Source organism: Electrophorus electricus, chromosome 17 (genome assembly GCF_041902795.1).
Source record: "Electrophorus electricus isolate QZ-2024a chromosome 17, ASM4190279v1, whole genome shotgun sequence".
In the NCBI taxonomy this organism is placed as follows: Eukaryota; Metazoa; Chordata; class Actinopteri; order Gymnotiformes; family Gymnotidae; genus Electrophorus; species Electrophorus electricus.
Window position 1 is genome coordinate 20,153,016 of NC_137513.1, and position 14,958 is coordinate 20,167,973.

The 14,958-nt window shown below is 40.2% G+C and overlaps 1 protein-coding gene across 3 annotated transcripts; it reads right to left on the minus strand.

The window, feature by feature from the left end:
• Positions 1 to 9,999: 9,999 nt before the first annotated feature.
• tspan13a (tetraspanin 13a) lies at positions 10,000 to 13,016 on the minus strand. Of its 3 annotated transcripts, none has more exons than XM_026999555.3 (7): positions 12,846 to 13,016; positions 12,409 to 12,576; positions 12,044 to 12,124; positions 11,472 to 11,585; positions 10,946 to 11,056; positions 10,675 to 10,735; positions 10,000 to 10,206 (listed from the first exon to the last, which is right to left on the minus strand). In XM_026999555.3, the coding sequence occupies exons 1-7, from the start codon at positions 12,906 to 12,908 to the stop codon at positions 10,118 to 10,120; spliced, it is 687 nt and encodes a 228-aa protein (XP_026855356.1). In that variant the 5' UTR covers positions 12,909 to 13,016; the 3' UTR covers positions 10,000 to 10,117. The 3 variants fall into 3 exon arrangements, with proteins under 3 accessions (XP_026855356.1, XP_026855358.1, XP_026855357.1); XM_026999557.3 differs by having other exon boundaries at positions 10,000 to 10,195; positions 12,846 to 12,999; XM_026999556.3 differs by having other exon boundaries at positions 10,000 to 10,735; positions 12,846 to 12,999.
• Positions 13,017 to 14,958: the final 1,942 nt, after the last annotated feature.

The window sequence follows — 14,958 nt, forward strand, 5'->3', positions numbered from 1 at the left end:
CCAATCTGATTTGTCCAAGGGCTGGTCCAATTCATAGCTTAAAGTACTACAGAACATCTTAAACACGCAGCATAATGTGTCAATGTTCCCAGTAAAAAAAAATCATCTAGCTAGTTTAGTCATCTAGTTGAAGCTTGTGTCATAAGACAGGTCCCAGGGCATTGTGTTGTGCAAACAATGTTATGTAAAAGCAATAAAATATTACTTGAAAGGCCATACGATACCAAGAATAATGACTTAGAATTTGAAAGCCATTCTGGGTTTGTGAAGGACGGATTCTAAAATGCTGTTCAACGATTTCCATGTGTTGGGGACCGGGGCATTGTGACATTAGTGAGAGCACACATTATATAGCAGAAACACTAATTATCTCCTGCATTTTTGTACAACTGTATCCTTTACTGTATTTACTGTATCCCGTTGCATTATAAGGGTCCTTCAGGCACATTCTTTTCTATAAATCTTTTGTATAATCCTATTATTAGAATAGGATTATGTTAAAAAGTACCCAAAAAAGAAGTCACCCTGAACACTAGTCGTTTAAATATTCCCATAATCATTTTAGCATCTTACCCATTGTTTACAGGTAGACTGGGAGGGGCTCCAGTTGGCATATAGGAAAGGTAAATCCTCCCAGTTCATCCAGGGAGTCGTGCAATGATGAGAACAGCTTCTCTGTGCACTGCAGCGTACCGCTGTCACATACTGTGTGACATAAGCGCAAAATTTAATTGAATGTTTGCGTCTTGACTTTGCCGGCCACTTCACATTACCTGGAACGGACTAGTTCTCACTGTTCTGATGTAAGTGGAAGGTTATTATGTTTCATCCTATATTCTTGTGTTGCTTATCTTTTACTGTAAAGGTATATAGCAAACATAAGTCTGTAATGTCTATGTAGTTAAATGTTTAACTTAATTCATGCTTGAAGTCTCAGAGATGCATTGAAAAGTGCAAGAGAGAAGGTTAGCTGATATTTCCACATCTGCCACTGTCATGTTGACCTTATTGGCAGGACACATACGGAGGCTTTGAATGCAACAGTGCTAAATAGGGAAGGTTCACTTGTACGACTTGTAATTAATCAAAACTTGACACATCAAAAGTGTTGGACTATGTAAATAAAAAAATTTTCAACAATTTCATAACATGATGACAACAAAGTAGGGGATATTTAGAATGCAACGCTTTGAGCCAAAGAAGTTTCTAAAAGGTTTGTAGAACATTTTAGGTAAGGAAATTATGCACAATGCCCTTTAAAAGCCTGGAATTATCTGACATTTTATTCAGCACTCAATTTACTAACATTGTGCAGTGTAGATATAAATATTGTAAATAAAAAGTTGCCAAAATGTAATTTAAGATTTAGTATTTCAAACATTTTGGGAATATCATTGGTAAGTAAATGCTGAACAATTAAAATTCCATGCAATATAAATTTCTCCCCTAAAGTATCGGCCTCAAGATTTGATAACCACTTTCCAAACATGAGGCAATCCATGTTTTTTATGATATAATGGTTGTCAATGCTGTACAGTGCTCTCAGGCATTTTGGAGCCATCTACACTGATCTGCCTTAGTCTGCACATCAGAAAGAACAAGGCACAGGTTGGCATTAGCTCAAACATCACAGCACCTATTCTTTGGAATTGTTTGTTGTTGCCTTTACGAACCCAACTTCACCCATCTAATACCATTGCTACCGTAATCTTGCAGCTGAACCCAATGGCCAGCTTGTAATATGAATACTCTCCCTACATGATGTAAGGACGAGAAAGTCAGTCTGTCATGTGTGAAGTCAGTCATCTTACCTGAAGTCAGCGGTGCTGCACTGATGGTTTTTATGTCCGGTTGCCAAAGAGGGCCTCTCTCGCTACCCAGGTCATCCATTCAGTTGGATTTAGAAGTTTTCTAATTGGCGAAGGCCAATTAAAACATTCCAAAAATAAAATGCAACAATATAATAACTGGGAAGGACAGTCCAAATGTACTAGGAGGAAAGGAAAAAACGTCCATGTCTCCCCACATGCTGACAAACCTCGCTCTCGTTCCTGTGCTCTTTTACAGCTCACAGGTGAATCAGCCCTGAATAAGTGTGACTCTGTCCTCAACCATGTGACCTGAACCCATTCCAATCTCCTAACAGTTGCACTTACCGTTGTCTGATATTGATCTTATGCTTATTGGTGCAGTTCTTCTAGGCATCAGCATTGATCCCTGTGTATTAGCGTCATGCTAGTTCAATGGTATCTTGAACTCTAACCTACTGTACTGACTAGTGTACATCATATGAGGGGATGACGGAGCACTTTTGTAAGTCACTCCGGATAAGTGTCAGCGAAACGCAAGTGTACTTTGTTAACAAACCTCGGCAGAACAGACGTATGGATTCAAAACACGACCCTGCTGCGCCTCCTCCTCCGACGGCACCCTCAACTCCACCTGTCCTTTTGTTGCCAGCCACGTCACATCACGTCACCCTGTAACGTTGAAACGTGACGAGAAAGCAGGATGCTGAGGCAAGTCTCCGTAGTAAGCAGGCGTCCTATATTAAAACCAAAACAAAACACGAAGAACAGGGAACCAGGTAATACTCTGCGTGAAGCTCGGCATGGGAAAGGCGTAGGGATATATACAGTTACCCACCTGTATATCTTGAGGTAGTGCTGTTTCAGCCTCTGCTTCCCAGATAGCGGCCAGTCATGGACCAGTCGGTCCCTGGAGAGCAGGGACCTGAGGCCCACTAGGGGGTACCACTGGTATCACCGGCGAGTTCTGTGGGACTACAGCGACCTCATTGGTGAGATCCGGGGTGTCCGTGCCCATGCAGAGAGCTCCAGGGGAGCTCTGGGGAGCTCTGGGGAGCTCTGGGGAGCACCGCCCCCTCACATGCCAGGCACACAAGTCGGCCGGAGGGGAGGAAAGCCAAGACAGCAAGCAGATGAATATAAAAAGGAGAAAAGAAACGAAAGGGAGGCCGCTGTGTCCGAAAACAGGCGGGGTCATTCTGTCACGGATGGAGAATGTGCAGGACAAAACAGGGAGACAAACGCAGGTCTCCAACTGAAGAGTTTAATGAAAGTATCAAAATTAAACCATAGATGACAGTGACCCAAAGAAGCCTCTAGAAGCCTCCAGAAGCCGCTTATCTCTCCTTATTCGAATGTTTTTGCCATTTTTGTATTTTCTCTGAGAATAATAACTATGCCCTTTCACCCTTGTGCTTTGTTCCTCTTTCCCTGGACACACACAGAGGCAAATAACAGGCATAAAGCAGGTATGAAAATATATTAAGGATATTAACAACAAAACGAATGGATGGTATTAATTTTTAAGTGTAGGTTTCAATGTGCATTTTCATTTGAAAATATTTTTGTAAATAAAAGTAATTAAAGGTATAAGTCAATCAAGTTAGAAATCTAAATAAATAAATGAACAATTAAAATTATTAGTCATTTAATGAATGAAAGTGAAATAATTATCTACATAAAATCAATCAGTCTAACTTGAGCCAAAGCCTTTTTTTTGTAAAAATAATAATAAATAATATAACTAATGCCATAACAGGGTAATAAAACAACAGTAGCTAATGGGTAGGTCTGTGGACGGGCGGCGGTCCATCCTGTGAGTGATGCCATGCGCGTCACCCTCAGCCCAATACGGAACCTGGGTATAGTTAGGTAGGAAAGGTGAGGTAATATTTGTTCCTTTTAATTTAATTTATATATAATTAATGATTAAATACTGTTATTACAGGAGGCAGATGTTTGTTCAAAACTGCCTAGACTGGAATAACCAGGCATTTTTCAACATGGGTGCAGTTTACAGTAAATACATACCTATTCAAAAGGGCAGCACATCTTGGAGAGGGCAGGACTTTGGAAAAAATATCTGCCGATTTACTAAAGGGTACTGATTTACTAATTTACTAAAGACTTTCTATACATTTGGAGGCAGTGCATGTTCTGATTGGCTAAATAAAATCTGATGGGTAATTGATGGGTCCTCCATTATATATAGTGCCATGTAAGCTCCATTTCTGTACTGGCTGCACTGGTTGAGAATGCTGATCAGCTGGTTTGACTGGTGTAGTGACTTCACCAGTGCTCAATAATGGAAAATCTGACAGAAATATTTAAATGTGACATCAGCAATGCAAAGCATCGTGTCTACCACCTAGCTCATATGCCTAATCCACTCTCTCAGTGAGGAGGTGAGAGGTGAGAGATTCAGAGGAGATCTCAGAAATCCAGCACCAGAAAACCCACAGGTTATCACATTCAGGCTCATCATATTCCAGACAGCAGCATTATAGTAACCCTCTTAAGTCTTAAACGGATCCCTGGATGTCTAGAGGTGGTACAGCGCACTCTGGATTTATTGATGACAGATGTCTACCGAGTCCAGCTATTGCAGTACGCTCATGCTTTTTCTCAGTGGCAAATTTAAATTAGCTTAGGCATTTTGGAATAATTCGCAAACACAGATAATGTTCCACAACAAAAGACACTAGTAGTGTTCTGCTAAAGTTGCTTCGTGTTTCTAAAAATTTGATTGAATAACTAAATGAGAAGTAAACGTGGGAAAACTGCAGTGAAGGACACAAGGATCCAGACAGGTCCTTCATCAGCTGCAAAGCAAGCAAAGCACCCACAGTATCCAGTGCACAACTGTCATAAAAAACTGCAAAAGTTGTGAGTGTACTTAGCTTTGTTCAACCAGCCCATGCAGGACCTCCATCTGAAACACACTATTTCTATGGAAACCTTGTGGTTACACTACAATTACTACTTAGTCTGTATACTTATATACATTTGGAGTTACCTTCACAAATGTTGTGTATGTTGTGTGACAAATTCTACTGCACGGTACAATCACGTATTTGAGCATTTATTGTCCTGGCAAATATGTAAAAGCAAACGCAGTTCGTTGTCACTCTCACATACCAGCGCATACCCCGTTTCACTGGCAACCTGAATCACTTCCTGGTTTTCCTGCTATCATCTGTTTCCATGGTAGCCTGTTTCCTCCTCTCAGTGCTTCCAGCTGTTCCTTGTCTATCGTTAGTCCTCCTATTCAAACCTTGTTCCCGTGTCTCTTGTTTGCTGGTTATTCTACTCTTGTCTGTTGCACGTTCGTCTAAGTTACTTTCTCTGGCTTTGCCGGGTGTTCTCCCATCACTTCCCTTCAGTCTAGTTTATTTCCCAGTCTTCTGTTTAACTCTGTTTTCCTTTTACCTGTGTTCCCAGGTTTTGTCTTGTAATCGTCCGGTTCTGCGCATTCTCCTTCCTCGTCTTTGGTTTCTTCTTCGTCGCTCTTCTCCCATTAGTCATTTCTTACTGTTTAGTTTCCTTAGATGCCTCCTTATTATCCCCGTCCCTTTGGCCTACTGGTCTGTTGTATGTTTTAGATGTTTTGTTTATCTGTTTGCTTATTATTTATATTAAACGTGTTCATTTGATTTATCGTGTTTGTCTCTTTTCTGCGTATGTAATCTGGCTTCCCTTGTCTCTGGTTCTTTACACTCACACATCTGAGGTGATATTATTTTGCACGTGTTCCCCAACAACCTCCCAAGCATTACATTCATATGTCAGTTGAGTTGTTTTCTTCAGTGTCAATAGTTACATTCCACTGGGGTGTTTAAGCAGCAGTTACAAGCAAGTCAAGAAAAAATGGATTAAAAGAATATAAGTAATCACCGTTTATCCGGATGCTTAATTGTATGATGCGGTTATCCCATCAGTAAATAAGAGACGAAACATGACCAAGTGCTTCTGTCTGGCCTTGCAGCGCTTTGGATGTGCAGGATATTTTTTTCTAAGAGGTGGTAAGTTTCGCTTGGCTGTGTCACTACGTTTATTTCCGATAGACGTCTTTATAAAATTAATTCATGAAAGTAATTTATTATATTCAAGAAAATACTATATCCGATGAACCTTGTTTACTAATCGTTTTGTGTAAACTGTTTCTTCTTGGTCAAGGAAGACTCTTCACTCGCCACGAGAACCTGTATTTCACAGCTAGAACTTTCCACGAGGACTAACCACCTGTTGTCATGAATAGCAATAACAAGAAGCAGAGTCTGACTATTCTGTCATGGAACGTCAATGGTTTTATCCTGAAAAAATCTAATATATTGAATTATCTAAAACTCCTGCGAGCCGATGTGGTCTTTCTTCAGGAAACGCACGTTGGCCCCAGTGCTAACTGCCCAGCAGGAAGTATTCAGATCCAGGGACTATATCCTGACTATGACTGGGCTGTGTTTACCACATTCAAAAACACCTGTCGCGGCGTGGCTGTCCTGTTCCGTGAGGGACTGGGATGTGAAGGTCTCAGGGTGGTTGGTGATGACAAGGGACGATACTTGATTATCAGCTGCAAGATTCAGGAGAAGGAATTTGAATTTGTTAATGTGTACAATCCAACAGACGAATTAATTGATTTCAACCAGTTTAGAGATGATCTCCTCTCTCCATCTGAAGCCACATATTTTGTGATAGGAGGTGATTTTAACACTGTTATGGATGCTGAGTTTGATAGAACGTCAAACATCCGAAATCGAGGACATAGGGTGCGTTTTACAGGTCTAATGAGTTTTCTGGAGACCTTCAACCTGGTGGACATCTGGAGGTGGCTTTACCCTGAGGAGAAAAGCTTCACATACTTTGATGTGAAAGGAAAATCAAGACTTGATTACTTTTTTCTGCGATGCAAAAATTTGACAAGTGTCACTGCTTGCAAAATTCACATCAGACCACAGTATTTCGACAGGGAAGGCTACATATCTGACCATGCTCCGATATCGATTCAAATCCAGACTGGGGGGCAGAAGAGACAGTTTTGCTCTGGGCTTCTCAGGAATAAAGATGCCATGGAACAGCTTTCAAAAATGATCACAAGCTTCTCAGGACTGAAAAGCAGTAGGAAAGGTGATTTGTGGCCAGCCCTGAAGACAAGGCTAATTTGTGAGACACTGGACTTTATAAAGAGTAGAAATGATTTCAATTTACCAAGATGCTTGGCTGAGATTCAAATGTCTCATGTTCTTCTTGAAAAACAACCAGTGGACCTGAAAGGTAAATAATATTTCCTCTTGGAATTTAATCTTATACTATTTAAATCAATTAACTTTTTTTTCTTTCAATCTTGCAGGTTCGTTAAGTTCAACCAGTCATGGTCAGATCACGCATCCATCACATTATTTGAGTGAGGTGTCAAATCTTGAGGAATATTTGGATTTTTTATACGAAACAAAAATGTATGAAGACATCGAGTTAATGTTGAACACAATGCTGACCGAGCCAGTTTCAAAGAAAGAGATTCTCTCTGCTATATTCTCCCTCCATAACTCTGAACACTTAACCCCAGATGGGCTTTCAGTTTCATTCTACAAGCACTTTGCCTGTAAGATAACAGACCTTCTTCAAGCATTCTTCAACCAAGTGCTCGACCTACAGAACTTTAAATATGTATTTAATGAATCTTTCTCTACAGATGCCTTAGCTTCAACTACACCGTGGCATTCTGACTATTCCGATCACACCTACTGTGTTCACCATTGCAGTCCCGTCACCATATTTAATATAGACTATAATATTCTAGCCACAATTCTTGCAGAGAGGTTAAATGGCATCATGGGACATGTGCTGAAGCCAGGGCAGACTAGGTCACTCCTGTCTGTGCAGGACTACATTAATGCTTTTGAGAACATCAAAGCAGGGCAGCTACCGGTGCTGACCATCTCAGTAAAAGTAGATCCCAGCGCCCTGAAATGGCCGTACCTCTTCCACAGGTTGAAGACGCTGAAATTGCCACACAAATTCCGATCAGTGGTGAGATCCTTGCTGCAGTGCGCTCAGCCTCCATCCCGAGGACTAAAGGTGGGATGCCCACTCACTCCTTCATTGATCAGCTTCTGTCTTGTTCCTCTAATCCACTCGTTCAGCCTAGAGGAGAGGCTAGAGGGCGTGGCAGTCGGGGGAGAGCTCGTCAAAGCGACGCTGGAAAACGACAGGGCCATAGTGTTCCTCTCCAACCCAAACGAAGCTCTGCATGTTTTCGAGGAGGTGCTCGAGAACTTCATGGACAATTCTGGATTTGCAATTGATAACAGGTTGTCTGAGGTATTTATAACGGGACAGCCTGACTTTAGCTTGGAGAACGAGATGCTGCATTTATTTAAGAGGTCAAGAGGGTTTTGGTACAAAGGGTTTCTTGTAGGCTCAGAGGGTCCTGGTCTTGACTAATGGGATATTTGTGACAAATCAAAAGAATGTTTCAGGGGGAAAAGAAAAAAGGCACAAATTTTCTGCTTGCAGTATCTCTCATGCGGCATTGTTGACTTTGCTCATTTCAAGCAAAGTCTCCATAGTGCTTGGTGACATTTGAAGAATTAAGTAAAACAACTAAGCCTAAGATTACATATCAAACAGTCCCCTCTACTAGATTACTGTTTGTATATATATATATATGACTCTAGATGAGTAATAAGAGATGTACTGTACTGTAATAAGAGATGCGGATAGGTCATTTGCTTGTACTGCTGATGAAGAACCTCGATCTTAAATATTCTGTTTCTCTGGAAACTCTGTGTACTTTAGTACAATTCTAATTCCATATATATATATAAAGACCTCCCTTGGCACTAAGCACATCTTGAACTCTGGGGAGAGTATCCTGAAGTTTTCTAAAGTAATTTTCTAGCATATTATCTCTGGCTTTCTGGTATATTAGCATAAGCATAACGATGGAGGAGTCAAGCGTGGGGAGGGAGGAGTCAAGCATGGGGAGGGAGGAGTCAAACGTGGGAAGGGAGGAGTCAAGATCTGGGATACCTGCATGGCTGTAACAGTGTACAGTGTATCTCAGAGGTACACACATCCTCCTGAAGACAAATCGAAGTGTATGAGCTGGTCTGCCAGGTTCCAGTGCTGAAGACCTCAGTCCCATAAGAGCTACACAGAGGTGCTCGAGATCTCCAGGAACCTCTCCTAGAGAACTGAGACCTGTTCTATCCTGAGACCTGTTATCTCAAGTCCATTATCTGAAAGGGTGGCTATTTGAAGTCCTGTTATCTGAAGTAAGAAGGGGTGGCCATTTAAGGAATTTAAGACTTGGAAGACTTTAGACGCACTAAACATTTATTGATGTTTGGCTTCTTATGTTTTATGTGTTTTTGTTATTATTAGTAACATACATATTTACAGATCTTGACAACATGTAAAACCTTTATCAGGAACTGTGTTCAGACCTTTGATTGCTGCTGCTTCTCTGCTCTGTGTTATCCATAACAGCAGGAAACAGTTCATCAGAAAGGAAAATGGGAAAGCCATGGGTGCTATATATTCCTTTTGTATAAGTCATGTCATATACAGAATATTAAATAACCCAATTTAAGTATGAATTTGTAGGAATTTGGTAGGGTTCCTGTACCCTTTGTGGCCACTTCATTTTAAGTGTGTCTAGTATAAGTAGACACACCATACATCCTATGACTAATGTCAGTTATGATATATCCAGTTGGCACATCCAGTTACAACTTGTGCATCATACACATCATACACAGATACACGTCACAGCTGTTACACACCTGTCACAACTTGTGCATCATAACTCACAATAGACCTACAATATTCATTAAAATGAATCGATGTACTCAAATTAGTTCTCAGCTTTTCTATCGCATGATTCAAAAGTACAGAAATTGTTTTCCTCCTTTACAGCCAAACTAAACAGCAGAGAGAACTGTAGACAGGTGTGGCTGTCATTTCTGTTTATCTGGTTGAGTGATAGAGGATTGTGGGTAAGCAGTATCCAAACATGTGACGCAGCACTTCCTTCTCACGTCCTGTTCCGTGTAGTCATGTGGGAGAATGTTGTGCGTCACTGTGCTGAAGTCACACCACTTTGTGGTTCTTCAAGATGTTCAGTGGGAAATTAGTAGTTTCCACTTTCCATTCGCACAAAAGAATTAGGAAAATAATAGCTTCATAGTACGTTTTCCCAACAAGATTTATTTACATTTACATATATTTACATTTGCACTTAGCAGACTTACAATTAATAATTGAGAGATGTTTAAACACAAAATGTTGTCCTCTCTTTCCATTATTTATTTGCCATTTTTCTTTGGTTTCATCTTATAGATGGATAAGAAGGATCTGGTGGAGATTGGTGTTCCTCTGTCAGACTGTACAGTGCCTCAAAACGAAACAACTAGTTTAACATTCAGGTCAATCTTCCACTTCAGCATTACAGCTACTGACTACTACATGTTTACAGAGGGTGTTCATGATTATTCACACTGTGTGCACACAGGTGGTGCAGTACTGAAATGTTCATATAGAGCTAGACCCATGTACTGACTGTCTGCTATGACAGTGTTGCAACTTTTAAGAATATTGTAGTCAGAAGACCTTAACAGTCTGCCCTTGCACTGAACAAAAAACATAAGCTATTGGGAGGAAGTATCTATACCTAGAAAACTGAGAGAAAACTGCACATATTCAGCACACGTGTAAGGTGCCCTACAGTAGCAAGTAGTTCTGGGATTACGCACCAGCCGGTATGACTGTTGCAGAGGTTTAATGCAACAGTTCCTTCTATCTGTCTATTCTTAGCTAAATAAACACACCAAAATTTGAACGATCCTTAGCTAAATAAACGCACCAGGATTTGAGCGAGGATCCTTTTGATTCCTATATCTGTATGATAGCCATACACCCAGAATCTGAAATTAAATAAAAATAAATATCCGGTAAAAATAAAACTCAAAACATAGTGTGTTACACTTAATAAAGAGGTGATAATGTAATACATGTGTTAACACAGACAATGCTAACTATGCTCAAATGTTTTGTACTGGTGATGATGTTTGTCAGAACCTAACACGCAATGACGTGTGAATCAAAGCTCCATTATTTGGAGAGTGATCACCCACCTCTGTGAAACTGAAGAATAAACTGACCCCTCCAACTACGTTCAGTGCATCCTCAACGTGGGCCTGGAGTTTGACTGAGCACGGTTCACACTGCTGACTTCTGAAACAAACCTGTAGTCAGGGACAGCAAACAACACTGAGGCACAATACAGTATAAATAAAGCTCAGTGGGCTTTGATGGAAGAGTAAACATTCATCACTGATCTTTCGATACAGAATATATAATCCCTAAACAATGAATCTATGCTCTATGATCAGCACATTTTGAAAGTTAACTACCAGGATACAAATGCGGAGATATATATATATATATATATATATATATATATATATATATATATATATATATATATATATATATATATAGAGAGAGAGAGAGAGAGAGAGAGAGAGAGAGAGAGAGAGAGAGCGAGAGAGAGATCTTGTCACACACACAAAACACAAAGTTTGTAATATTGCCGTGCATTCGTAGCGGCAGTAGTGTGGTAGTGTACTTCATTGGCTGGTTTCATGAGGGGGTACCTACAGCTTCGCATGTTCTGTTGTAGTTGACTTGGGCAAAGTCACAGCAGTTTAGTGTCTCCTCCAAACCTGTTTGCATGGCTTTGGACTTGTTCCATCCTATCTCCAGAATCTTCATCTGCAGAGTGGAGAAACCATAAAGGTGCTCCATTAACCTGCTGGTGGTTAGCAGTAGCAACTGTACTTACACTCCATGAATGCAAAATTATAAAAAAGAAAAAACCCAAACTTTTGCTGCTCAGCTAAAAATATATGGCGAACAGTATTCAGCTTGACCACACAGAACAAAAAATGATCTATTGTTGGGAAGAAAATACCTGTACCTAGATTATCAAGAGAAAACTGCACATATTCAGTACACGTGTAAGCTGCCTGACAGTAGCAAGTAGTTCTGGGATTACACACGTGAACCAGGCTCAGCCACGTAGCTGTTGTCCAGTGCTACTTACAATAGTGCTTATCAGTAAAATTATGCAGTTAAACACTTTATTTAATTCCTCTGTGATCATAAACTGCTAATAACTTCCTGTGAAATAACGTCTCATAGAGTTTCTGTGGTGTACATTTCAGAATTACCTGTTGTTCCTTTTTGACTGCCAAGCATGCGCATGACACAGAGAATTGCACTATGAATACCATGAAAAGGATGAGCATGTACTAGACAGAGTTAAGGTCCACCTTTAGTTTGAAAGACAGTTTGACGTTATCTGAACATCATTTGGTTAACAAATAGCGAGCGTTCTTCTGGCATATAGTGGCTAACAAGGGCAGTGCACCTAATCAGACACATATTTCCTGAGACGAGGGTCAGCATTTGCACAGTGATAAAACTTTTCAACAAACATAATCATTTTGATATATTAGATTATATATATATATATATATATATATATATATATATATATATATATATATATATATATAAATTTATTGAAGGATACAAAAAATAAGAGGACTTGGTGATGTTTTAAAGCTCCACAGAGACCCACGGTTGCCACGATGAAGAGGAAGACACCGACCCCAATGATAGCAGCTACTACAGGGAAGCTGGAGACCAAGCCGAACCATTTGCCCCAGGCTGCCAGGGCAATTGTGAGCAGACTCACCAGCTGAGGGGTCGATTAACATGTATTACCATCAACTAGAGATCAATATTGGTATGTAAATACAGATTTACAGGTTATCATAAAAATAAGATTGTTAAAATTACATATTAGAAATATCTAGGAAAGCACATAATCTATGACGTTATTACAAATAATGTAGAAAAAAATCCACAGGCAGCTAACAGAGAACTGGCTACCTGTCCTATATCATAAAAAAAAGACACCTACAGAACACCTTGGAGAAAAACAGCTGCCCTGTGTTTTTAACTTACCATATAAAGAAGGTTCAATGCACAAAGAGAGTTTTTTGAGCAAATGAACCCACCGCAAGCCATTCTGGAGGGTTTATTCTCAAATGACAGAAATGTCCTCCAGCTCTGTAACAAAGCAGCAAGAATATTTGTCGCACTTCCTCGTAGGGAACCTGCCTAGTTGATAAGTGACAACTGGCCCCTCCTTCAAGATTGCACAAATGAGGACCATTGTTGGCAGTAAAACACGGTCTTGCCCCTTAACAAACTGATTATTAAATGTGCCCTGGCTAGGCAGGTCCTATCATCAAACAGCTGTTAGCCCAGAAACTCATCTGTAGAGGCACAAGTCAGCTTTTAGTTTCTCTGGGCCTAAACTCTGGTATTCTTCTGCTGAAAACCTGTAAACACATGACGTATTGACACTCTTGGCAAATAAAATCTTTTTATTCATCTATTATATATAGGGGTGCAAGGCATGACTTATTTGAGGGGATACAAACAGATTATAGCTTACCCTAAATGGAAAAACAATGAATGGGGAATTTAGAAATCTAATGCTTTACTAAATAATTAGTAATATAAATACAATACAACACATGGACACAAGAAGGTGAATTTCCTAATGGCAGACATACCTATACATGCACGTAACAGAGATGAGTTCAGAGATGCTGCCCCCTAGAGGTGATTTGCAGTCATGAAAAAAAGTGGAACTTACAGTGAGGTGTTAAACCAAACATGACACCCTTTAATATGCACGTGGTACAGTCTATAATAGAACCAAACATGACACCCTTTAATATGCACGTGGTACAGTCTATAACAGAACCAAACATGACACCCTTTATTATGCACGTGGTACAGTCTATAACAGAACCGAACATGACACCCTTTAATATGCACGTGGTACAGTCTATAACAGAACCAAACATGACACCCTTTAATATGCACGTGGTACAGTCTATAACAGAACCAAACATGACACCCTTTATTATGCACGTGGTACAGTCTATAACAGAACCAAACATGACACCCTTTATTATGCACGTTGTACAGTCTGTAACAGAACCAAACATGACACCCTTTAATATGCACTTGGTACAGTCTATAACAGAACCGAACATGACACCCTTTATTATGCACGTGGTACAGTCTATAACAGAACCGAACATGACACCCTTTAATATGCACGTGGTACAGTCTATAACAGAACCGAACATGACACCCTTTAATATGCACGTGGTACAGTCTATAACAGAACCGAACATGACACCCTTTAATATGCACGTGGTACAGTCTATAACAGAACCGAACATGACACCCTTTAATATGCACGTGGTACAGTCTATAACAGAACCGAACATGACACCCTTTAATATGCACGTGGTACAGTCTATAACAGAACCGAACATGACACCCTTTAATATGCACGTGGTACAGTCTATAACAGAACCGAACATGACACCCTTTAATATGCACGTGGTACAGTCTATAACAGAACCGAACATGACACCCTTTAATATGCACGTGGTACAGTCTATAACAGAACCGAACATGACACCCTTTATTATGCACGTGGTACAGTCTATAACAGAACCAAACATGACACCCTTTAATATGCACGTGGTACAGTCTATAACAGAACCGAACATGACACCCTTTAATATGCACGTGGTACAGTCTATAACAGAACCGAACATGACACCCTTTAATATGCACGTGGTACAGTCTATAACAGAACCGAACATGACACCCTTTAATATGCACGTGGTACAGTCTATAACAGAACCGAACATGACACCCTTTAATATGCACGTGGTACAGTCTATAACAGAACCGAACATGACACCCTTTATTATGCACGTGGTACAGTCTATAACAGAACCAAACATGACACCCTTTAATATGCACGTGGTACAGTCTATAACAGAACCGAACATGACACCCTTTAATATGCACGTGGTACAGTCTATAACAGAACCGAACATGACACCCTTTATTATGCACGTGGTACAGTCTATAACAGAACCGAACATGACACCCTTTAATATGCACGTGGTACAGTCTATAACAGAACCAAACATGACACCCTTTATTATGCACGTGGTACAGTCTATAACAGAACCGAACA